Raw genomic sequence first — 26,033 nt, forward strand, 5'->3', positions numbered from 1 at the left:
GTTTTTCAAAACACTGCAGCCACTTGGAATCACTCTGTGCTGAAATAAAATTATTACTGATTTCAAAGAAAAGGTTACATCCTTCTGTTGTAGGGAGAGAAGGACTGGAACATCTGAAAAGGTAGCACCAAGTCAGCAATAAAAATGTAAAGTTCAGTATGATGTGGCATTTAGGTTTCATTTAAGTTTTTTGAAATATCTTCTGGGGCAGCTAGGAACATTCCTTCCACACACAAACAAAAAGTCGACTGATAGGGCTTAGTTTTGAATCTAATATAGTTCATTATAATTTAGTGTATCTATTACAGTAGCACCTTGATTATTGTACAACTTGAAACACAAGATATAGTCCCTATATTATGTTACCTGTAAGGAAACGGTGAACTTTACATCCTAAAAGTAAAAAAGACAAAAAATGGTTATCTGCTCATGAATGACAAATTCTTCAGTGCATTCATTCCAGTCTGAAACCCTTTGTCCTTTTAAAGCATACCATGTAGTTCCCAAGTTCAGAGCAATTACCCCCATCCTCCAAAATATCCTGTTACAAAACAAACAGTACTGTGTTAATTGGAACCTGATAGAAATGGTAATGCGGTACCTTTTTTCTAAAGTATGATAAAACCCCTTAAAAGATGCAACTCAGCATCAATAAATCTAGGGAATACACTACATACATTAAATAGAGGTAAATTGAGTCCAGAGTCATTAGCTTCTTCATTCAACCTCAGAAGTGGTGGGGGTGTCTTTAGGCAGCACCATCAGCCCTCTGTGCCCTCCTCAGATTCACCACAAGGAAAGCAAGGACAGCGGTGGAGGATGAAGCGAGGAAGAGTCGCAGTGGCAGGTGCTGGCTGTGGAAAGCCACGCTCTCACCTGACTGTCCTGTTTGTGACAGAGGACTGTGAGCCCTGGCAGTCCTCATCCTGCCAGCTCAAACCTGCAGCGCTCACTGCTTTGTTCAACAAGGCTGGAGGGCTGCTAATGCAAGATGAAGTTCTTTTTTTTTTTTTTTTTTTTCATTCAGCAATTAACCAGATTGCTGTTGTCTGTCTTTGATTTAATTTTACAATCCTCAGAGGTTTAAAGAGCTGCTGTCTGAAGCACTTGCTTCTGAAATACTCTTGTGGTTTTTTGCTTTCCTTTTTTATACTTTTCCATTCTCTGTTGCAGTACCACGATTCTCCCTGCTCCTGGTTTTCTTGCGTTTTCCTTCAGAGGCAAAATTACAGTGATCCTGACGCAGTTTGGGCACAGCCACAAATAGTCTGTTTGTCCTTCCTCTCTCTGTCTCATAGATATAAAAGCATCATTGTGCACACAGTTCTGTTGATTTCAGTGGATGAATCCGGTTCACCCATCATGTTAGGCAGTCCAAAAAACCCAACAAAAAACTCAAACAAAAGAAATTGTCTAAATCCCAAACAGGCATCTTTGGAATCAGTAGTGCAAAATGTTTGCGGATTTCTTTTCCTTGACCTACTGCGATAATCTCTCAAGCTTCAGGTCTTTCCTAAAATAGTGGATCTGTAAATGTAAAAACATAAGGACAATTTTATTAAAATAGCAAATTTAAGGGTTTGGGTTGTTTTAATCACTCTCTTCATAGCCTCACTTATATCAAACCATTACACATCTGTCAGAAGAGCTGTAAATTGTTGGAAGATCCAGCTGACCTGAGGCATTCTACATCTGCAAAAGGCTTTTGCATGGGTACAGCAAGCTGAGGGTATTCTTTACAGGGAGGATAATTTGAGATTAAAATGAGCTTTTATCAGTGCAGCCTCAGCTCTGCAAATTAGTTTTAAATGGAAAAGACCTCCCTCAGAGGTCACAGCTTAAATACCTGCACTTCACAAGCTTAGGTATCAGAGCAGCCATTTGGAGATACTTTAGAAATGAGCTGATAAAATGAGAAGTTACCTTAAGGATTTCCACCTGTCTTTTTCTGTCTGGTTTTCTGGACTTTCACTTTCATAGGAAGCCAGATACAAACCTGAAATCAGTAAATATGTGTTATTTCCAACAGCATCAGTAACACCTATCCCTCTGCATTCTTGTATGTCCTTTTGTACCACACAAAAAAAAATAAAATTAAAATTTTAAAACTTCATGGTCCCTCAGGTAGCTGGTGATTAGTGAGACACTGATGTTTAGCTCACATATCTACCTTGGAAAGCTGTTATGGTAATTTCGATGGAACAGTAAAGGAGCTCAGAGTCAAAATATGTTAGCTGACCTCCTCATTACAATATTAAGCAGTTGAATGGTCTCTGGTTTTGCATACAGAGATCTGGGCCCATTTCCCCCATCACAGCACTGCTACTTAAGAGTTACTTAAACTTGAAAAAAGAGACAATGAGAGCTGACACCTAAACACAAAAGATTGTAAAAATTAAGGATATTCTCATTACATAACACAACTTTATGTTCCTCAATCTTTTCAAAGCTTATGGGGACATGGTGTCTTAAATGGATACACAATGCCCTCAAGGTAAGAGTGAGTTACAGAAACCAGAGAAGGAATGCAGTGGAAGAAAATAAATCTGTCCTTTTCTCCCCCTGCAAATCTTTACACTATAGGATGCATTTTATGACACCAAAATGAGTCGAGATTGTAGAGTCTCCTCTGCAAACACTGGCAGTGCATTAATATCTCACTGTCTTCATGGAATCACAGGCTGTAATTTGTGTTCACACACATTTCCTCATTTGACTGTTCCATGATGCTTTTATTCTTTAATGCTGGAACCATCTCAGCATTCAAGTCTGTGCTACAAATGCATTGTCTTTTAATATTCAAGTGTTGGCCACTATTCCTCCACATTGTGACAAGCACAGTACAGCTGCATTTCACATGCCACTGCTGAATCTCTCTCAGATATCCTCCCACCTTTCATTCAGGGCAGTTCTTTCTACTCTGCACTGCCCCTGGGTAATATGGGAGGCTTCCTGTGGCTTCTGCAAAGGGCATTTCACAAAAGCAGTATGAATATAGGGGAGGATATGAGGGAAAAAAATCTGCAAACAATTAGTGGGTTGAGGTCACACTTTTTTAGTCCAGTAGCCTGAAAACTGTACTTTTACCCTTTCATTTTCTGTCCCTTTTGAGCCTAAAACAACAAGAAATGCCTTCATCCTATCTCCTTTTGATACATATTACTTCAATCACATTAATTATTCTATTTTGGCAGTCATTCTTAAGATTTAGGCAGGATTTTAGAAGCAGTATTTTGCTTTCTGAAGTAGTCTGTGAAATAAAAGCTGTCTGGTCTGATTACCTTGGATTAGTACAGAAAACTGCCTATAGAATGAAGAAAAAATAAACCCAGCAGCAGAATAGCTTATAGGAAGGTTGCTATAGACAATTCTGTGTGTGCCAATGTATAGAGAGGCAGCTGACACAAACCAGTGTGAAGTGACACAGTCTGACATGCTGGATGCCAAACTGACGAGGACAGAAAAATATAAAAAGACAATCAGAGAAATAATTTCAGAACAGGGCTTCCACAGCTACAGCTGAAATTAACAGAAAAGGTTTTCTTAAAAATTCTTTTCTGTACATAACGTGTCATTGGTGTAGAGGAGGAGGTCAGCTGGACTCCATCGCCCTGGGCTGTGCTTACTGAAGAGATGACAGTGTTGGTTTATGAAAAAGATTAGTTCTGGATCCATCAATCACAGAATGAGTGGCTAAGGGACAGCTGACATTCACAGCAGCCCATGACATGCTTGTGTGGCCTCTTTTTGTGATTACAAAAATAGGCCACAATGACAGCTTCCTAGACAGTGCCTTATAGAGAGGCTACAGACAAGAGAAAAGCCAGCAGGCAGCAGCTTCGTGTGCTAGAAAGTTGTATTTGCAAAAACACATTGACAGACTGGGATAAACAAGCTGTTTGGCTAGAGACTGGTCAGTGAGAGAGATCGCCAATGATCAGGATGTTCATTAGTAGGGATGAAGAGAGATATTTTCAGTGATGAATGATTGTACAGAGTCTTACCATCTTCAGTAAAAATGGGAGCAGTGTGCAAGTAGTGGATGATGTTAGGGTCTTGCTCAAATGGACACTCCACTTGTTTCCATGTTATAAATTCTCCTACTTGCTTAGCCAGTTCCAGAAATTTCTGTAAACATAAAATCATTCCACTCAGATATAGTAAGGTTACTTCATATTCAGTGCTTGATGGTCTGCACTTTGAAAATGGCAGGCCAATAGTCTCAGATAGTCCCTTAGCTATTGGAATGTGATAGGTAAAAACATTTTTCAGATCTTACTTCAAAGTTGACGTGTCCATTTGGAAGGCGATTAGCACATCCCTCATTCAAAAAATAAATGTCTTTGATCAGTAGGCTGAAGAAGGGGATCACAATCTGTGGAGAGAAATGACATAACCATTATCTTTTCAGTTCAGTATTTTCTCTGCATGAAAGAACAACTCAATTGGGAGAGATGAGAATAAAGAAGTATTAACTTTTCAGTGTGCTCTGCACTTAAAAAGCAGTGCAGCGACAGGCAGGCAAAAGTGCAGTAGTGTCTAGAGAGACCTTCACCACCAGGAGAATGTATGCTGAGATGAAAGTGAACTGAACACAATGTTCACTGAGCACAATAACATGACTAAGAAAATGCTAAAAGCCCGGTTTATTATCAACAGCATCACTGTCTGATGACAACATCAGACAGCAAAGAGCAAAATAATATTGCAAAACTCTTCCCTTTCCTGTTGTGTCCTTACAAGCAGAGATGTTGAACACACAGATTGAGCAATTTAAACACAGGTGGGAACCTGAGAACCAATATTGTCCCTGGATGAGGAAAGACAGCATAGAATTTGATGACCAAGGACTTGTCTACAAACAGTTAATCAGGAGCTGTTTCACTTTCAACAGCTCCATGCATGTCTACCTCTTGAGGCATGTAATTTCCTTCCTGGTGTCTGATTACTACAACCTGCATCTCCAAATTAACCTGCAGACAACAGGATTGAAAGTATTAAGCTGGTTGACAGCAAACTGCTAACAGTAGCCAGAGATACCACTGTAGTTCTCAAAATTAGCCCTGGCCATCATCCAGGGCAGAGAGGCATATAGCAGTGATCCAAGCCTTCCCTCTAACCCATCAGAGTTGGGTCATAATTTGCTATAAAAAAAGTCTGGGTAGGACTCTTGAAATTGATGGAATTACAAGCAGGGATAAATAAATTTTATGTCATATGTTCTCCAGCAGAAAGCAGTAACCCGCACTCCTGAGCTGCATCCTCAAGTTCAGCAGAGATCCAGAGTGGTCTCAAAAGGTGGAAAGGCTCAGAGAGCTGGAGCCAGACACTGATGCCCAGCTAGAAATCACTGCCAGATTCTGTCTACATATTTGTTTACAGGCAGATGTGAGCTTGTTCTGTCCTGCTCCACTGCCTGGGAGCAAGGTCAGCACCATTAGTGGTACTAAACATGAAGGAAAAGACTTGCTGAGAGGAAAGGTACACAAATGTGGGCTGGATGCCAGGCTAATACAGCTACAGAGCCCCAGTCAGCTCAGAAGATGGCAGAGCTCATTCTCATCTCATCCAAAAGGCACTAAAGACACACCCAAGGATACCAATTCTCTACACATTTCCATGGAATTGCTGTGTTTTGGTCACCATTTATTTCCCCTATAAAAATATATTACCCTGTATGTTTTGCTTTCCAAATTTCTGTAGGAAAAACAACTAAAGTAGTTACAATTATACTCTAATACTGGCTTCACTCCAGGCACTTTGCTAGCATAAAACCTGGGTTAGTGCCAGAAACTCATATTTCTCTCCATTTTTATCCCCCTTCCATGCCATCCAACCCACCCACACGCTGAAGGACAATTGGTTCCTGCAGAAAGAAGAAAGTTAATGAGATCAGACATGTTCTTGCTCCACAGTATCAGACAGCAACAACACAGCTCTGTGCTGTACATACTCCCAACATTTCAAAGCCACAGTACAATGCAGAGTTTCCCAGTGGAGTAACTTCATTTTGGAGCTGTCACAGGTCATTTGACTGCACAGACAAAACCAGGCTTACTAACCAGTATTCCTCTGAAAGCACAATTCAGTTTGAAGATAAAAATATTCTTCAGTTAGCTTTGCTATGAGTTTGCCAAGAAACAGTGTAACATCTTCTCTCAAAAAGAAGTGCTCATGTTCTTCTGAATGTGTTCAAGTTCATTAAAACAAAGAAATTATAATCTTGCTTATAAAAAGAAGTGAAATTCCTTAATCCTACAGAAAGCATTATATGATCTGCTGTACCTGACACTGTAAAATACCCAGTACGAGGAGGTACCAAATCATATCCTGGAACATTTTCCTGAACTAATGTCTACTCACGGAAAACAGAATATGGGCTTTTTCTGATGTAAAATAGATTCTTTTCAGTCTAATAACCTCTCTGTCATCAGTATTAACCAGCTGGGGGTAGAGATATGACAGAGATTGCTAACTTCACAGGAAATTAAGTCAAACAATAAAGCAACTGGTTTGAATATTTATGATGGTTGCAGAAGAACTAAACTGCAAAAGCATCTCAGACTGACAGGTCCTGGCTGCAGTGTATGAAAGAATTGCTTTTCCAGTCACAAACATCCAAATCATCTCTCCTTTGCAGAGAGAAGTGCTTTTCAGAACAACTCAGTGTACTCCCATTGCAGCTGAGTCAGCCTGCCACCAGATGCTGATCTCATTTCACTGTAAATGCTGTGAGATTCCATTAGCTTCAGCAGATTTACATCAAATTTACAGGGGTGTGAGATTAGCATCTGGCCTGGCTCCTCTAGTGAATGAATACTAAATTCCATATTGTGCTTGTTCATGCAGCATCTACTTTAGCTCTGCCATGCTTAGTGCAGAGATTACCCATTTATGACTATGGGTAATTGCAGTGTAAAACACAAACCCTCTCTCATATACCAAAAAAATAAAGAATTGAATGGAGGAATAAGGAAATTTACAAGAAACATATCAGGGCACAAAACAGGAGGATCCTACGCTCTAACATCTTGTCAATCTGATTTTTGCAGCATCAGTGACATGTCAGAAAGCTCCACATCTGCCATGAACACTGATAAAACACTTCAATACTTGCTCACTGAGATGGCAGCGACAACCAAATGAAATGAAAATTCACAAGGACAGAATATCACCCCAAATTTGCTGCTACAGATTCAGACTAGACTGCCTTGCAGGACTTGTGGCAAATCATGTTTCCCTAATGTAAATCGAGTTTCACCTCGTCTCCATTGCTGTGCCCTTTGCTCTCCATCTCACCTCACACATCACACAATAGAGGCTTCCGTGCCAGAGCCTCGGGGCACAGTTGTAACAAAGCACAGCTCCACCTGCATCTGCCAGGCTCATGCTCGGTCACCAAAATAAAAGTCACTTCAGCCTGGAATACCTGTTCCATCAGGTTTATCAATCTCAACAGTGTGAATTTTCCAAGGGTGTAGAGACACTTGGTACAAAATCCTCCCAATGTCTGACAGCAAGTCCACAAAGATTTGCTTTGGTCCTATCCAGACTCTTTCAATCACATTTTTCTTTTACACTTCCAGTTCCATCTTGGAGCACACAGTCCTTGCACTGGGGACCCACGGGAGGGAGGAGAGCATCCTCTTGAAGTGTTTGAGCCAGAGAGTCCCAGCAGAAGTGCCCCCAGCCATGTGGGGATGGAAGGGACGTGGTGACACCCACCTTCTCCCTGTTGCTGTGTGCGGTCAGGGACCTGTGGGCAGCCCCCCGCAGCGCTGTCCGGTAGTTGTAGAAGTTGCCAGTAGGGTCCATCTGGTGCTGCAGGCACAAAAAAACACACCTTGGTTAGGAAATAGCCAGGGCCCTCTCTAAAGACAATTTTACACTCAATTGTAACAAACCATGAGCAGAGGAGAGCCTCCACCTTCAAAATGTATGTCTTCAAAATCCATATGCCTGCAGAACCCCATGTGTTGCCTCAAGTTTGCCTGCTTTTCACTGTTTGCATTTTGTTCTCACGCAGCTTCAAGTAAACTATGTATGTTTTTAGAAAATTATCTTTGTTGACATACTTCTCTCTAGGAGGAGAAAGACGATTGATGGTGATGTTCACCAATGAGGTTGAAGAGGTGGCTACCTGTGTAGCCAATCTTGGCCTGTCTGTAAAATTGTATATATTATGGAGTCAGAAAAATAAAGTGAAAGCTTTCCTGCGTGACCTGCTGCTGGCCTTGTCCTTTTGTGCTCAAACAGCAGCCACAAGTGTGACCCTCCGTCACACCCATGCACCAACCAAGGAGACAGTGAGAGGTCTACAGCCCATGGCTGTTTAGACCTTTGGTTTTTCTACTGACAGCTTACTGAGTGAAGAATAAGCACTGCACATTCTGTGTGTGCCAAATCCTGGACTCCACAATACAGAATACAACTTTGGGTCTTCACTCGACCTCCAAGGTATAGATTGGGAGCTTTACATTCAGCATTGTGTCTGTGGCTGAACAAAACATGCATCACTGGAAGCACTGTGGCGTGCATATAGGTTCATTTTTTTTTTTTTTTTTTTAATTCCTCTTATTTATTTGAGTACTCTGAATTCCCTCTACATATAATCAGTTTTACACCCTCTTCACAACACCTGGGATATTTCAGCTTAGAATCAGGTCTCTGCCTGTGAAATGTGTCTCTAGACATCTCACACCTGCATAACAATGTAAAATTCTCAAACAAAAATATCCTGAATACAATTAAACAGTGTATCAGGATTTTTATTTTTTTTACCTCAAGAATGAAAAATTTGGCTGTTTTCACTTTTGACCAAGTCTTCTTTAGCCTGGAAACTGGACTCATATTCATTCCAGCTATAAGTGAGAGAGAAAAAAACAGAGCCATTGATAAGAGCTGGATTTCCTTTTTCACCTGCGACAGCTGATGGAAGACCCGGTTAGAAGCTGTACTTACAAATGATTGCCATCAGTGAATTAAAATTCCCTATGTTAAAGCACTCTCGGGCAACGTCAATGAAGAATTCGATGACTTGTGCTCGCTGCTTCTTTTTTGCAGGCTGTAAATTAAAATGAATGAGTATCTGGAATGAGCATATGCAGAACTGGAGGTCATCCTAAGCATTTGTTCCATGCCTAGCTAGCGTGGCTTCATGCACAGTTTGGGCCATCTGCTTTCAGTCACTGGCCCTAATTGTGTTCCAGCAACCCAGTGGATGCTGGTGACTGGCAACCTCTGAAATCAAAGCTTTCACTGCAGTGACACAGAAGAAATTCATGGCCATGCCCAGCCCCAGTGACTGTCTCAGTGCTGGAACAGGCAGCCCAAGCAGCCCTGAAGCAGAGCCTCAGCTCCCTGCTGGCCTCCCTCTTGCGTGGGCAGGATCAGCACAGACTTTCCTAAGGGCAGGATTTAACCCCTTTAACAGCAGCATCTTTGTCCCAGAAAGAGCTTGTTTCATTGCATTAATCCCTTTTCCCTCTTCTGTCCCTTTAGCAATATGGCCTGGCCAAATGATAACATTTTAAATATACATTTTAATTGGACTGGAATCACCTTATCTTTTCCAAAGGTGACCTTCAAATGGTAATTGTTATGTGTCACAGGCTATCCAGGTTTTTTAAACTATTATTATTCCTCCCTTCCATACCCTTTTCAAAGAGGAAAAAATTATTTCATTTTGATGGGACCAAGTTAAACAAACTAAAACCACTAAACAAACTAAAACCACTACCAAGTTAAGAAACAACAGCCACAGCTACACTAATGGGCAGCAGGACAGAGAGCCATGCAGTGGGAATTCACACACACAGCAGATCTTTAGGATGACAGATAACAAATACGGCTGCACTAGAATCTTTGCTGGCAGAAATCTCACAGGATAACTCAAGGCATTTTTTCCTCTATTTTTCCCTGCAGGGTTCATTATTCCACACTGTGCTCCTACTACATCAAGAGAACAGTGCATTCCCCTGTGTGCCACTGCCTCTGTTTTGCAATATGTTTGTCATTTATCAGGTCACTTCTGCAAGTGCAACACTACTAAAACTTACCATCAGATGCTTAGCTGGGTCATAAGAAATAAATCCCCAGGACTGCTTATTAATATAAAATCTCAGAGTGGTGCTTCAGGTATGTGGTAAAATATGGCACATACTTGTAACTTACCATGCAAATTTCTGTTGCTACGAGATAGCAGAGCCTATTGAACCATTTCACATAGGCCTCAAGGTTACTTGTCTTCTTCTGTTCACTGAAACAAGTCTGGGGGAAGAAAAGCACAGAAAGATATAACTGTGTTCCAGTCAGTGACCTGATCACTAAGATAATTACTGCACAAAGGTAATTACTTGCCACGTCTCTCTCATGCTCTTAGAACACTGTGCATTTAAGGTTCCCTTTTAAAAATCCCGTGAGTGGCAGATGGGGTTCTAGCTGGGTTTGTCACACTGCACAATCCACACTGGTGTCCAGAAAACAGCCCCATTTTGCCTGCAGCAAGTGCTCACTGAGAGTCTGCACTGACCCTTGTTCCCTGGGAGATGAACAGCTGAGGCATTGCAGGATTCTGACATCAACAAGGACATGCAGAAAAAATAAGATAGGCAGAGTCTTCCACAGCAGGCTCAGTTTGTGACTTTGATTCAAGGATTTCCTCTACCTCAGTAAATAAAATCACCCACAGCCCTTTTCTGGAGGGGCGGGATCCAGAATTTAGTGAAGATAAAGTGTACAAGAGATAAACAAGAGAAAACACAGTTCTGGTTGATTTTTTATGAAAAAACCCCCCACTCTATTCCTTTGTGAGTTTTCAGAAAAACAGGTTCTTAACAACCAGCTCTGCCTGGATGGCTGTGCTTGCACAGGTCACTTACATGCCAGAGGCCCTTCACTGATCAGAGCTGTTACAAGAAGCATATTTTTCACTCATTTATATAAAACTTAACATAAGTTCCCATAACTGATACAGACTATGCGAGCAGATACTTGGCTGAACGATTCCAGTTCCTTTGTCATCAATGTGACTTCAGAGGAGTGATAGGGCAGCTCACACAGCCTGAATAAGTTGCTTGGGATTGTAAGAATTCAAGTGCATTTCCCAGCTTTAAATTCTTAGACAGTCCATCTAGGACACCGAGCTCTCTAAAGTTTGAGAGATTTGTCTGAACATTCAGTAACATCCACTAGAGGGTACCAGAGAATACTGATTTTTGTTTTATTAGGACGATCGTTTCCCGGAGGTACCATAAACACATGCCACTAAGAGGAAAATCAGAATGCATAAGCAAAGATGCATCAATGTCAATGGATCACCCATATTATGTAAGGTAAACCAGTGACTAAGAACACCTTCAGAAATGTGGCTTAATATGATTCCCAAAGTAATCCAAGTAAGAAAATAGTCATCTGTGATTCTGTATACAGACGTGTTTAGAAACAGAAATCACAGTACCATGCTATGGAGGAGCAAAACTGAACAGGACTGAAATTCTGAGCCTCTTTATGAATAGACTACAAACACAATAAAAGTGTATTTTTAAAGCATCTCAAAAGTAAATGTTAGCAAGCAGCATGTGAATATCAAGAACCTAAAGGAAACCCAAATCAGCCCCAGTCTAACCACAGTGGCTGCTTTTCATGTGCTCTGTTTCTTGTTTCCTATTATAGCAAAAAGTACACAAAACCCAGGTTTTGTTCTGAAAAGAGTATTTCCATCTCAGAACTGTTGTCCTGTGCCAGGGCGTAAGAGCCACAGCAAATAACGCAGAACTTGTGAAAAATGTGCAACAGCAAAGTTGAGACAGACTGCTTTTTAAAGGTTAAGCTTTATAAATGGCAGCAATATTTAGCACCTCCCAAGCATCTTCCATCTGCAGCTCAGAATGCTTGATAAACATTCATAAATGAAGCCTTTTGAAGCCCTCACGCAAGAAAGATGTTTAATATTATCTCCAGCTGGAGGGAATTCAGACCTGAGCCAACTGCCTGTGTTTGACAGGGATGTTCTTCATGGGTCAGGGAACATGACTCCACATAGGGTTTGTGCTACTTTGTCCAAAGACGTGACCAGAGAAGGGCAAAGGAGCTGGGGAAGGGTCTGGAGCACAAATCTGATGAGCAGCAGCTGAAGGAGCTCAGCTTGGAGACAAAGAGGGGGAACCTTCTTCTCTCCACAGCTCCATGGAAGGAGGTTATAGGGTGGGGGGGAGTTGGTCTCTTCTCCCAAGCAGAAGGACAAAAGGAAATGCCCTCAAGTTGTGCCAGAAGAGGTTTAGATTGGATATTAGGAAAAAATTCTTCGCTGAAAGGGTAGTCAGGCATTGGAACAGGCTGCCCAGGAAAGTGGTGGAATTACCATCCCTGGAAGTGCTTAAAAAATGTGTGGATGTGGCATCTGGAGATATGGTTTAGTCTTGGCAGTGCTGGGTTAAGGGTTGGAGTCAATGATCTTGGAGGTCTTTTCTAACCTAGACTATTTTGTGATTCTGTGTGCAATGCTCTCCCCCTGGGCTGTATCTTGGCACAGCAGCTTTTCTAAATCAACCACATAGCTCATGAAGAAAAGCTCCAGACTACTCCCACTGTGATCAGCCTTGCTGACTTGAAGACCAAGTGGCTGAAATCTCACTGTGGCTGGTTTGATATCTTGTGTTTCTGACATGCATTTGCTGCCTTGGGGTTCCTTTCTAAATAATGTGATCAATGCCCAGAATACTTGGAACTCCATCTCTGCCTATTTCCCTCATCCTGAAACAAACTGCAGAATCTCTACAGGTCCAAGGAGAGAAGGAAAGGGCCCAATGTTGCACATTCCATCCATCCATCCATCTTTTCACCATTACAAGCTATTTTGGGGCTCTTTGTGCAGCACTACAAACACAGGTCTTCCTGATACCTTTGGCAACCAATGGGGAAATTCAGCCATTGATGTATGATCTCGGTGGGAACCCATACGCAGTTCAGGGGAAGAATTTCCCACCCTTTCTTTCAGACAGCATGTGAAATCTCTGACTCTCCCTCTCCAGCTAGGAAGCCTCTTTCCTCATTGAGGCACTCTCTGAAATGTTACTTCAAGCCTCAGTGGAATCAATGGAAAGACTCCAAGTGGTTTTCACAGCCTTTGGATGAGCCCTGATCAGGCTGTGTTCCCTGTGGTGCTTTGGGTTAGAAGCCATTGTGCAGAGAGAGGAGAGTTGATTCATGACGCACTGACTCACTGCTGTGGTGTCTGGGCACACGCTGAGGCCATTACATCACATCCCGAGCTTTAGTCCTTCAGCAGAGCAGCAGACATTCCCTGGCTGTGTACAGCCACAAACATCTGTCCCAGGCAAAGCAGGTTGGGAGGAGCAAGCCCAAAAGCACATCAGGGTGGTGGCCAGTTTGTCACCAGGGAGGAATGGCAGTGACCTGCCAGTGCCAGCTCTGCCAACAGGTTCCCATCCTTGCCATGACAACACAGGTCACCAGTTGGCCTGGCCCACGTCAGCTTGTGACTCAGGCCCTGCTCTTGGGGACCTCATCACAACTGAACAAACTGTGGCCACAGGAAACACTTTGTATGTGGAGAAACCATACCTTGGTGCCATCCAGAGGGTCCTTATGTACAAACGCCTGCACAAACTCCTCAGGTCCAATGTGACTTAGTCTTTCCTGTTGAGGGTAGGGGAGTGGGAAGAGAGAAGGAAAAATAAGAAAGCATCCCAAAATATCTTCTGTTCCTCCTGATAAAATGTCATCATTTTCTGTCAGCTCTGAGTGGTGTCACTGAACGGCTGGACAGCCAACTAACCAGACACTAAAATCCATAATAACAATTAGAACTATGTCAGCAGAAAGATGAAAATTAGAATAAATATGTCTAATTACTGACAAGACGCAGTAAGAGTCCCCTCCACTGCACTGAATGCACTGGGCTTCATCTGGGATCCAGCAGACATCGGTTCTGTTTGGTGCTCCCTCAGACCTGGTGTGGTCCAGCATCACTCAAAAGCCTTGTTTCCCAGCAGTTGCAATGGCAGTAATGCTGTTACCTGGTGCCCACAGCAATGCACTGCTCAGCTGCCCACACAGGGCTCTGCCCACTGACCCTCAGGTGCTGCCCTGGGTCACTGGGTAAGGAAGGCACTGAGGATGCATGTGATACATTAAAGGCTTTGCTTACACTGGAGAGTGTCCCAGGCACTAACCAAAACAAAATAAATAAAGTATCCATATCTCTCTTAGTAAAAGAGAGGCCACCTCCAGCACCTCCTGAAAAAACACGGCAGCTCCAACCACACACTGACTTTTCTGCTAGGCTTTTAACTCTCCTTAAACATGTTTATTAGAAAATAAATATTTTCAGTAGGTTGTAGGCCACAAAGGTATTTCAGAGGAGGTATTTTGGAGTTCCTACAGCCCAAACTTAGAATATTCAAGCAACAATGAAATAAATGGTAATTCTGCTCAAGGGAAAATTTTATGTCTAGTCCTATGCTTTTTCTCTGGGCCTCTCACCTTAACACTGATAACTGTATAGGGCTCTTACTAATCAATAACTTTTAAAAATAAGTATCAAATAATTCTTACTAACAAATAAGCATCAGACAGTTTCAGCGCAGAGCACTTGATGTATTGGACATAGCAAAGAAAGAGAAGGTAGAAAGAATTGATTACAGTACAGTGGAATTAAAATCTCTAGCTGCATCTGTTTTAAAATGGCAGTGATGCCTCAGTTACAGGGAATTTTCCCTTGGAAGACAGTTGGACTGTGGAGGAGGAAAAAAACAAAAGCAAGAAAAAAACTCCATGCAAAAGGAGTTCTACTCTCTGGCTTAAGTTATATAAAGCAAAGAGAGCCAAAGCTGCATGTTCTGAAAGCTAACCATTCTACTTCTTGACAAATTGAATATAAACTACCTTCAGCAATCCAAAGGCTGATTTCCTAATACTCACTCCAATCCACAGTGCGTTTCATGTTTTGTTTTTCCATCCTTCCCCTGAAGGATGAGCAGAGTCCACAGGAGGACAGGCAGCAGGGCACCAGAGCAACAAGAGATCTGCAGATGGCAGCAATGTTTTATGTTCTTCTGTGCACACCCAGGAGGTCTGTGGGCAGGACCTGGCCCCAGGAGGAGGGTGTGCAGCACAACAGCACATCCAAGGTTTCAGCACTGCCATTTTTCACACAAGAGCCTGTTTGGGAGCAGACTGCAGCCAAGCACAGGGGGAACAGCAGGAATTTGTGGGGGTGGTATCTGCACACCCTTATATGTCCGTGCACAAAATCCCAAAGGGAAGAATGAAAGCCACGTCAGGCAACTGACATGCTTTCTGTATCTTGAGAAATGGATTTGAACTGCTAAAATTTCTTTCAAGTTTATAAAAGGGTTAATGACCAGGCATTTGAGTGGCACCAGCAGAGCTTGTGGGGCTCTGAGCACCTTATAGAAGTGACATTCCTGGAACTTGACTTTGCTGGGATAGGATTCTCATTTCACAAATAAGCAAGCTGAAGTACAGTGACCTGCTCCAAGCTGCACAGGGACACTCTGATATATAATTTGCTTCCCAAGCATCTCTTAACCTGTCAAACCCTGCCTCCTGCTGCAGTGCTGATACAGCATGGGATGTGCTGCAGCAGTGCAGACATTTTTTGGTTATGTCTGGAATACTTAACAGCTGATGGCTTAAAATAACATCTTTGGCTGCAGAAGTTGGGAACCATTCCCACTTACCAGCTCCACATGTGTCAGCTGCTGGGCCAGGGTGTAAGGGTCACTGCAGACGCTCAGGATTTCTCTCTGAATTGATGGAGGTTTAGTTTTAAAGGCAACCAGCTTATCAGAGACAGCAGTACTGATCTTGACAATCCCTTCTTGCCCATGGCTGAGGGTCGCAAGCTTTTGATTCAGGGCTTGCAAAAGCTGATTCATTTTTTTCCAGTAAGCCTGGAGAGACAGGAAGAGAAGCATAAGCCACCCAAAAAACTTGACATAGGAGTGGTTTTTTGTGCTGAATTTTCCTTTCTGCAAAATACTCCTAAGCCAGCAACAGGTTACCATTTTATTTCCAACAAGCCTATTTCAGAATAACCAGTTGGCTTAATTACAGTTCTGTGCTCTGGACACAGGGACTGCAGTCAAGAGCAGAGGCAGGCAGGACTGGTGGGTTGGGCTGGCACTGATACTCCAGACTCCTGCCAACATCAGGTTCAAAGGAGAGGCAATGCTGCAACATGAGTTACTGCAGCTTTCTGGAGCACAGCAGCTCTTGGTACCTATCTTTTATGTCAGCTACATTTTGGCTGAGAACTCTACCTGCTAATGCTGCCTTGTCAACTCCTATTAGGCATAAGAAATGTTCCTAATGCTATTTTCTCCATCCTGTTGATCTGAATGCAGAAGAAGCTTGCAGCTGATTGCTACCCAGCTGGAGTGGCTGGAGCATTGTGCAGCTTTGAGTATTTAATATCCAAATGTTAATTTCTACTGAAGGAAGCTCATCTTGTATTCCAAGCCCAGCTCTATGCTCAGCAGGATCATCATTACCAACTTGCCCAGGTTGTTCTCAGAGCTGAAACAACTCTTTACAGACAATGAGTGGAGTCTCTGGCCATGGAGGATGGGCAGAGAAAATTACTTCAACTCTTCACAACTGACATATGCAGGCATCATAAAACTGAGATAACAGAACTGGTAGCTGGGTTCTAAGGACAAGGTTAATTGGAAATGTCCTTGGCTAGACTGTGCCTCCCCACAAAGAACAACACACACCTGTGTCATATCTCAAGCTGGGTGCAGGTCAAGTGAACCTTTGGGATGTAACCCCAAGGTTTAGATCCAGCCCCTGTCTTCAGAGTTCTGTGGGCTGTGGATAGTCTTCAGTGTTAGGCATTGACAGCATTCATGTTTTAAGTGTTCAAGGAACCAGAAACCAGAGTTAGTGCTCTTCTCACCTGCACAGAATCCAGTCTGCACATTGGAGATAGCACCTCCTCCTACTTCACAGTGAAGAATAACTTCTCACATCTACTCTGTCTTCATTACAGGGTAGGAAAGGCTGGAGACCTTTAGAACATCCCAAGTGCTTCAACTTTTGCCACAACACTTTATAACTGTGATGCAACTTTTCTAACAAAAGATTTCACATTGCTCTCTTGGACTCACATTGTTTTCCTTTCACTTAAGGAAGATGCTCTCTTGGGCTGGGCTAGAACATGTACCAGATAAGCAGGATGTAGTCAGGCTTTTTTTTTGCAAAATAGAGCTGTTAAATCTGAAATGAAGCAAGTACCCAGAAGGCAGGAGGGACATGTCTTAGAGAATGACAACACACAGTGTATTTGGAATAAAATCCCAAAGGTGGATAGAAATTTGACTGAGGAAAATAAAACCCCACTCTTTCAGTTTTTATCTGTTACCGATGTATATTAGCTCCAAGAAAGGCCTTCTTCATGTAAATCCTCCTGTCAACAGATGGTCATACTTTTGATTTACAAAATCTGTTCTGGGCCCAAACTACTGACCACCATCTAAATATTTCTCTGTTTTACATCCAGGTATGTTTGTAAATCTCAACACAGCTTATGAAGCTCTGTGAACAGTGTGATTTTTTAGTGAAAACTCAAATAGTAACACATTTGCCATTTTGTGAACTTATTTTGTAAACGGGAAACTCAGTTTTTTGGGGGTGGGGGGACAGCACTGAAAGCCAAGCCTTCTAATGAATATAAAACATCTGGCTAAAGGCTTGGCTGGAAACCCAGCTCCTCTTTCTGAAAGGAGTTTGGATGAAAATTCTTGGACTGACCATGTCTATGCAGTATCAAATTCTTCATAGTTTGGATGAAAAGCCAAAAAGCTGCATAAAATTGCTTGAAAGGCATATTAGCCAGTCTTTCAATAAATCTCTATCAAGAGATCTAGTTTCACCTCATTTTGTAGGGAATATGTCACAAAAAATAGATCTAGACAACAGTAAACAAAGACTCAGGTAAGCCAACCACCTAATGAGGAATGAAAAAAAAAAAGAGAGACACTTCAAGGACACAAACAATTACACAGAAATCAGAGCTCTTAAAGAGATGCACTGGAAATCAGCTGGGTGCATCCTTGCCTAGAAAGCTTTTCTGTCCACATTGGGAGAGAAATTGAAAAAAAAAAATCCTGCTTTTGCCTTTCTAAAAGCCTTTCCTGCCTTCTTTAAACTACATCCACTAACTGAAAACAACATAGTTCATTACCTTCCACATGCTGGTAATTATCTTGCCACAAAGTGACCCCCCACGGTACAGGGGCTGCATGCTGGACTTTATCAACCAATTTCACTTCACTGCCACATTAACAGTCAAAAGAAGCACACTACTGTTTAATATTTAAAGAAAATGTTTCTTTCTTAACTAGCAAAGTTCCTCTGAAGACAGCAGGCCTCAGCAGGTGGCTTAGGAGCTCAAATTTTAATTAAAATTTCTAACTCTAAATGCAAATCACAGCACTTACTAAGAAATGCTTCTCAGCATGGACACCTTTATAAGCACATCACAGCCTTTAGAAAGTGGACTCTACAAAGGACAGGAGCAGACACTGCAGGGGAAAATCCTGCACTGACCTACATGGACTGGATGACATCACAAATCCTTCAGTCTTTAATTTCTGTGGTTCACAATGGGAACAAGTTTCTTCCAAAAAACTAACACCATCATCACTCTTCTATGCTGTCCCTTGAAAAAAGGAAATTTGCATTCGGAGGATATGAGGTGTTTCTTAAATTAATTATTGATTTTGCTCAGGCATAATCACTTGCAATTACAGTGCCTAGTAATATCTGAAAAACAGTGATTTGAAACTAATGTAGTCTGAGGCCCCCCAGGGCACCCAGAAGCATTTGTACAGTGCATGCTCCAGAGCAAAGGTGTGCAGTGCTTGCTCAGGTTAGGCAAATAAACCACTGCTTTGCATGCAGAAAGTTGATTTATAGCATTTATGATTCTTCATCAGGGCAACTACTGCTGCTAAAGAGCACATGCCAAGTCCCTGTTCTCCACTCTTTGGTTCCTTCTTTCCAGTGGACACGGTTCTGGTGCCTCTGTAGGGGTTTCTGATGCAAGGCATCTTTGCCATGGCTGCCCAGGAGCAAGTCCATTGCCTCTTTTCCTTAAGGGAATTCTACTACTCTGCCAAATGGAACTAATGCCACTTGGCTCTTTCTAAGTTTTTTTGCTGCCTTCACCTCCACCACTGTGTCTCGCAGCTTCCCTGTCCTGCCCTTCTCTCCCACGGGCCCAGCCAGTCAATCCATGCCAGCCTACAGCTCCCTGGAAGTGCCAGACATGATGCCAGCCCAGCCCAAGAGCAGCTGTTCCCATTTATGAATTATTTCATATGCATGGGAGAGCTTAATTTAATTTTTGTCGTGCTGCAGCCCTGCTAATTCCTTCTATCCTCTCTCCACTCTTCTCTCTCTCATCCTCATGGTTGTGTTCTTGTTCTACTAGACTGCACCCCTCTGTGGCTTGAGGCCAGGCCTTCATGTAGCCAGTGGAACTGAATTTTTCCACATCCCATGGTTAACCTAAAAGTAATTAGAGACTCTCAGTGTACTATTTGCTTATTATTTTCATGAACTTTGTGGTCTTTTTAATGTTTCCAAATTAATTCATGGGGTTCACCCACCTGAATTTGTAAGCAGGTCTCCCAGGGGCTCTGCTCACTGGGACCCACTGTGCCACACACAGAGCTCACATATTTGAACACCAGGATCATACAGACATCTATCCTGAGTCTGTGCTCAGCAGGCCACACACTGCTGTCCTCTGCCCGTTCCATGCTCTCAGACAAGCTACATGTCCACTATTACTAGTATTTTCTTTAAATATAAGAACTTGGATCCAGAGAAGATGTGGCTACCCCACTCTTGGAAGTGTTCAAGGCCAGGCTGGACAGAGCTTGGAGCAATGTGGTCTAGAGGAAGGTGTCCCTGTCCATGGCAGGGTTGTGGAACAAGATGGTCTTTAAGATCCCTTCCAACCCAAAAGCAGTCTGTGATTCTATGATTCTAACCTGGGAGATCACAGCTCTGCTGCTGTTTGAATTGTCACCAGCACGTTCAGTCTATGCTGTGCCCTCCTGTATTTCTTCAATAAAATGGGAATGCTGTTATCCTACAATTTGATGTGCAGGAGATAAATTCCAGGGCTCACTTTGCTCAGGGGCTCCAGGGGCACCCAAAGAGAGATGTGGCTTTCAGGGAACGCGCCACAGGTTTTTTACATTATTGGAGAACCAAACTCTGAGAGTATCCAGCAAGAGGCAAGGAACAGAATGCAGAAAAAAGAGGAAAAGGAGGAACCACGGGGGAAAATGAATTCAACATAGCAGCAGAACATCCCAAGTCAGGCATCCTCACCTCATCACACGGGGCTATCCTGTGAATCATGTCTTTCAGGTGCCCAATCATCCGCTCTTCCTGAAAGTCATACGGGAATGTCTCTGTCCACTCTGTCAGCAACTGTAAGATTTTGGGTCCAAATTTTCTGATTCGAGCCTGAAATGCAAACCATTGAATGATGGACAGGGAATGAAACATTTACTCATTAAAGTCTCTCACTCTGTGTGTCAGTGAATGTGGGGCCAGGTTTTCAAAGAAGGCATTTGTGTTGCACCTGCAAAAACCTGCACACATGCATACAAAGAGTGTAGTGCACAAATAATACATTTTGGCATGCAAAATGTACCAGAACTCGGTTCATGCACAACTGCCCATTTTACATGCAGATTTAAGTATTCTGCACATGCAATTGGCCTCTTTATGGCTGGATTGACATTTTGTTGGTGCAACCTTTATACCTTTTTTAAAAACATCTGGCCTTTTTGCTGATTCGAACCAGTTGTTCTTCCCTTTTGTACTTGCAACCCTTCTATATTTTCATCCTACTCTGAAAAACTGCAATGAATTTTCTGACCAACAAAGAGGGTTTTTTTGCTCCTTTGCTTTTTAGCTGTATGAAAAAACTTGCTTACTGACCAGTGGCAGATGTTCAATGAAAAAAAGATGAACAAAACAGCAGCACTTTTGTAACTTTACCTGGGCTGCTGATAATGTTGTTTTCTTCCTTCTTGAGCTCAGGGTCATGATGGGACAAGGACACTCACATAGCACTCAGCTCATGCCCACTTCTGAGGATGTGGCAGTGGAAATAGTCGGGATGGAGCAAGGAAGGAAATGCAGGGAATGGCACAACTGATGCATTAGTGTTATCTCAAAAGACAGCCAGTGTGGCTGCTCCCAAAGCTTTCATCTCCCATTATGTGAAAAGGGAATGGTGTTAAACAACAAACTGCATTTTTATTTACAGAAAACACAGACTGAAACAAACAGCCGCCTTCTGCATCCCCACGTACTGCAGCTAAAGTATACCCTGTAATCAGGAAAAATTACACTCTTAAGCTCCCCAGCTCTTTGTTTTTCAACCAAGGTGGTTAAAATGCATATTTCAGCCTTCCACCAACAACAGGTTTCAATGAACCACATCTCTAAAAATAACTGCTGTCAGCTAGCATTAAGCTCAGGCTCAAAGACCAGCAGGTGGCTGCTAAAGGGAAAGCTTTATTGGAAACTACAAAGGTCTGGGGAGACATTTGCTCTAGCTGTGTAAACTGCATTACAAATTGATGGAGAGGACTTTGTGCAAGTCACAGGACATGGGATGGGAGGTTGCTTGTGGACAAAGTTTCAAAATCAGGCCCACTCTCAGGAACACAAAATCAGATGTGTCCCACCAACCCTGTGTTGCTACAAAACCCAGATGCACTTCAGGCAGATAAGAGGTCTCCATAATAAGACAGTGTTTCTCATTTCTTGAAAGTTTAATGAGCAGCAAAACTTTACATGCTCATATTTAATCCTCCCAAACTTGTACCTGTCACAGAACTGGAGAACAGAACCTTACACCTCAGAAGACTTGTTTTGCACGGTGCACCCCATACAGATATTTCTATTAACACTGGCTGTATGGGTAACCCAAGTCCTGGATTGCTGCACATTCTGGAGAATGGCTCTCCACAGTGAAGGCAGAGCTCCTGTTACTATGGAACCAGTTAGCTGTGCAAAACCAAGCACATGGTCAGATGTGGGTCAGATTTGATGCCAGACTCACAGTTTCAAAGCTGGAAAGCCTGATGCTGAAAACCATTTCAGAATTTTGGGGTTTCTGGAAATTTGTAACAAACGCATGTTCTTTCTCCCTCCACTGCTCTGAAGGTGCATCTCCTGCTCCAGATAATGCACTGAACACAAGTGTTCATCAATGCAGCAAGGAGAGCTTGGGCAGAATCCAGCACTGAACTGCCTGGGATCCAGCACACTGCACTGTCTGTGGCACTGCCAGAGGATGCACATGTGTTGCTATACACTGTACCAGTCTGCACAGTCCATGGGGCAAAATAGGAGGAGTGCTGAGGCAGGAACAGCTCAGATCTTCTCATTCTGTTCACCTGTCAGGGCCCCACTGCTGCTCCTGCCCATTCCCAGTGCTCCATTGGTGCCACTCTGCAGCACAGAGGGCAGGAGGGTGCTGGGCACCCTGTTACATGGTGCTCAAAGTGACAGAGAAGGCCAGGAGGAACTATTACTGTACCAGGTGCAAGAAAGGAAAGGGGCAGACACATTAAGTAAAAATGGGAGAGAGACTGGTGTGTGGATATCTGCACTTGACAGTGTGTGAGGGTTATGTCCTACCTCCTTGCATCCCGCAGGCTTCACCAGAGCCTTAAAGAAGTTAAGAAGGAAAGTCACCTGGGAAGACTGAGACAGGGGGAAAGGGAAAATTAGAAGAACATTTGAAGTGACTGTGCCTGTAGCATTGCTGTCAGACATGGATACCAGGGTGCCTCAGTGTCAGGATCTCAGTGGCAAATCCTTTATAAGGAAGCTTCAACATAAAGAGAGTCAAGGGACACACACCAGAGCCCCAGAATTCTCTACCCATTGAAAATACCTCACATTTTTCTGCTGTAGAGATAAACTAACCTTGTCCAGCACGGGGTCATCCAGCCTCTGCTGCTCAATGCACTTGTGACAAACTCGGGACAAAAGCTCATGGGGTTCGATGAAGAGTCTGGAACTCAGCAGGAATGTAAAGATATAGGCTTTCTGCAGGAGAAACACAAGTAGACCTACTGTAAGCAGCCACACAGTGGGTAACATTGACTGTGAAAGCCCTGAGCTTCACAGCTTTTTCATTTCTACTTGGCAAAGACCTTTTTATCTAAAAGACATAACAGTTCCTGACCCTGAATATGGAACTGGTTACATGGGGCACAGGAGGCAGCAGCATCTTCTTCCACAGCATCCATTTCCAGCCCTTGGTTGCCTAAAACCTGGGCAAACATCCAGTGAAGACAATGTGCAGGAGCAAGCCCAGGTACAGGAGACAGCACAACCAGCATGCTGGAGACAGTAAAGGTAAATGGGCAGGAGCCTCTGCGTTGTACTGGGTTGGGAGCTGCAGACACCCCCACGTCAACCACATCTTCCTATTGCCCTACAGATCTCACCCAGCATGTTTTAAGCAATATTTCATTTATTCTATTAACTTCCCAAATTTCATTTCTATCAGCCAAGTCATATCATATGCAGCTCCACATCTGTGAAGCTGCGGGAAGCAGGTCTGCTGGATAAATCCTTGGATTATTTAAATTATTCCAGCAGTGAATTTAAAATACATGCATGAAGTCTCAGTTGTTTGCATCCTGACCCCTTCTTGCATCCTTGCACCTGAATTATCTCCTTTCCCTCAGCCCTAGCCATGCTCCCAAGCAGCAGGTATAATATTACATATCACACATTGCCTAATGAAAATCTCACAGCCTGATCTGTCCATTACCTATTTTTATTGCATTTCTGTTCCTTTTTTTTTTTTTTTTAATTGAGATGCTTCTTTATTATTTATTTTTAGCTGATCAGAAACTGAGCTCTGGGTAATTTAAACCATGCTGCCTGCTCTGCATTGATAGCTTTCCCAGCCTCCTCAAGTACCCAGAAGTCAATGCTCCTCTGTGCTTTGAAATACAAGCCATGGAGATATATTAGCACTTAAAAGTCTTCCAGTCAAACTCTGTCTGAATTCCACTGACGATGTGCAAAATCCAGTGAAGTTAATAGCTTGCAGGACCATAAACCTGCTTCCAGTTTAGATCCTCATACTCTTGCTGAGGAAACACTTAATTTCCATTGATGGAGCAAGGATTATGATCTGGACTATGCTGTCCAGTGGCTGCCAAGTTGTGAATACAACACCAAGTAAATTATAAACTCACCAGAAGAAGCATCTCTGTTGTCACCAAGGGAATGCTCTGTACATACAGGCAAACCTGGATGACTTCAGCAACCACTGAAATTCAGCTAATTTAATGCCAGTTCAGACTTGGGAGTTTTTTGCTTCAGTTTTCCTCTAAACCTCTCTGGCTATTTTTGAAGTGCTCCAACTGCTACATCACTAATTCATCACCACGACAGCTCCCCCCTACCCTGTTCTCTTATTTAAAGGCAGTATCATCTTTGGGATCTGCTTTTTCATGGGAACAATTATAGAGCAGTGAAACAGCATTTAAAGCAATGCATCAATTTACCAAGCTTTAATTGTATGCAGCTTTTAAATGAGCCCTCTTAATTCAAAATTTAACACATTTGCACTTTTGCATAAAGCACTGCCCCAATTCATCAAAATTAAACCTTTTATTATACTGTGAATTGCTTACTTCAGGGTAGTAATCAGTGGTAGGTATCAGATGCTGGATTAGAGCATCCAGAGATGCTGAGGTAAGGTTTCCATCCTGGAAGATCAGCCCTCCTTGTTCACCTTCTTTTGAGGTATGTAGATGAGGGCTGAAGCCACATGGGGTAAACATACTGGTAGAGCTCAGCGTTTGGGGCATGCCTTCCTGCAACACAGACAAGGACAAGATCCATCAGAGCCACAGCCACAGCAGTCCTCTGGCTGATTTGAGCAACACGGCCAACGAGGAGCTTCCTGTTCACAAAATTAACATGAACCCTTCTTGATAACCTTCATGCCTCTTTCATTGCTGGCACTGGCAGATCACACCTGCAGAACACAGAAAATGGGATATTTTGATTTATGCTTTTGGGCCAGAAAGTGATGGCAGCTACTTTGGGCTCTCCCCCAGTCAAGAGTGTCTGTGATGATTCCCTTTTCTCTGCCATCTCTGGTCAGGCCCACACAGGAGAGGAGAGACACTTGGGGCTTAAACCTCAGCAGGTTCCTGGACAGGGTGAAGCAGTTTGTTTGAACCTCTGCCCTCCTGAGAACGAGGCAGGGGGAGTTTGGGGTGTGAGGGAGAGATAAGGGGTGCCACCTAGAGCTTGCTTGGGATGGACCTTGGAGAACACCATGTGGCTCCCATGGGACAGCAGAGGTGTCACAGTGGTTGAAGAAATAGAAAGCAGGAGCAGAAGCCACCTGGGGGAGGATGGAAAAGTTAAGGGAGCTTGGAGGAAACAGAGAATGTGGGAGCTGATGAAGAGATTAAATAGCACGCAAAAGAGAAATGAGGAAGAGTGAGAAGGCAGACACCTGAACTATATTTGGAGCCTGAAGTTAGTCAGTCCTAGATCTATACTTAGGTACTAAATAAATGTTTCAAAGAAATCCTGAGCACTCGCGCCTTCACTAGAGCTGCTCAGGACTCAGCACTTCTGAAAAGGAGGCCAGGCAGACTCTGAGCATAGCCCAGATTCAAATCCCTCTATTTCAGTTATCTGGGTTTTTCAGGTTGCATTCTAGGTTTCATCTTGATTCTGTGGTTTACAATCAGCTTTTAATATTCCTCCTGTTGAGCAAAGTTGTTTTGTTTATGAACTGCTGCAGAGGAATGAGAGATTTTGCCCTGAGAGCTTTAAAGCATCTCCAGCTGCCTCTGAAATCCCCCCGAATGCTGCTCCTCTCTCAGCTAGAGGCAGCGTTATAGGACATGGATGGGAAAAGAACAGTGTGTGCTCCCTTCCAGGTCTGGAAATGCATCATC

The 26,033-nt window shown here is 43.0% G+C and overlaps 1 protein-coding gene across 1 annotated transcript; it reads right to left on the minus strand.

Annotated features, from left to right (window-relative positions):
• Window positions 1–938: 938 nt before the first annotated feature.
• Window positions 939–24,928, minus strand: RASGEF1C (RasGEF domain family member 1C). Its single transcript, XM_066329098.1, has 13 exons — window positions 24,747–24,928; window positions 23,017–23,139; window positions 20,395–20,532; window positions 15,726–15,938; window positions 13,585–13,659; window positions 10,174–10,269; window positions 8,962–9,064; window positions 8,782–8,861; window positions 7,726–7,821; window positions 4,280–4,375; window positions 4,005–4,128; window positions 1,924–1,996; window positions 939–1,527 (listed from the first exon to the last, which is right to left on the minus strand). Exons 1-13 carry the CDS (start codon window positions 24,921–24,923, stop codon window positions 1,503–1,505), a joined length of 1,419 nt encoding a protein of 472 aa, XP_066185195.1. The 5' UTR covers window positions 24,924–24,928; the 3' UTR covers window positions 939–1,502.
• Window positions 24,929–26,033: the final 1,105 nt, after the last annotated feature.

The sequence above is a fragment of the Sylvia atricapilla genome, chromosome 14 (assembly GCF_009819655.1).
Source record: "Sylvia atricapilla isolate bSylAtr1 chromosome 14, bSylAtr1.pri, whole genome shotgun sequence".
Taxonomy (NCBI): domain Eukaryota; kingdom Metazoa; phylum Chordata; class Aves; order Passeriformes; family Sylviidae; genus Sylvia; species Sylvia atricapilla.

Bases quoted from the DNA above. Each gene is read 5' to 3' on its own strand.
- RASGEF1C (XM_066329098.1), bottom strand. From the start codon at position 24,923: ATGCCCCAAACGCTGAGCTCTACCAGTATGTTTACCCCATGTGGCTTC. The intron at 4,376-7,725 runs GTGGGTGTCACC...TTCTCTCCACAG, and splicing joins CACACAGCAACAGGGAGAAG to ATTGTGATCCCCTTCTTCAG. The intron at 1,997-4,004 runs GTAAGACTCTGT...TACTGATTTCAG, and splicing joins TCCCATTTTTACTGAAGATG to GTTTGTATCTGGCTTCCTAT.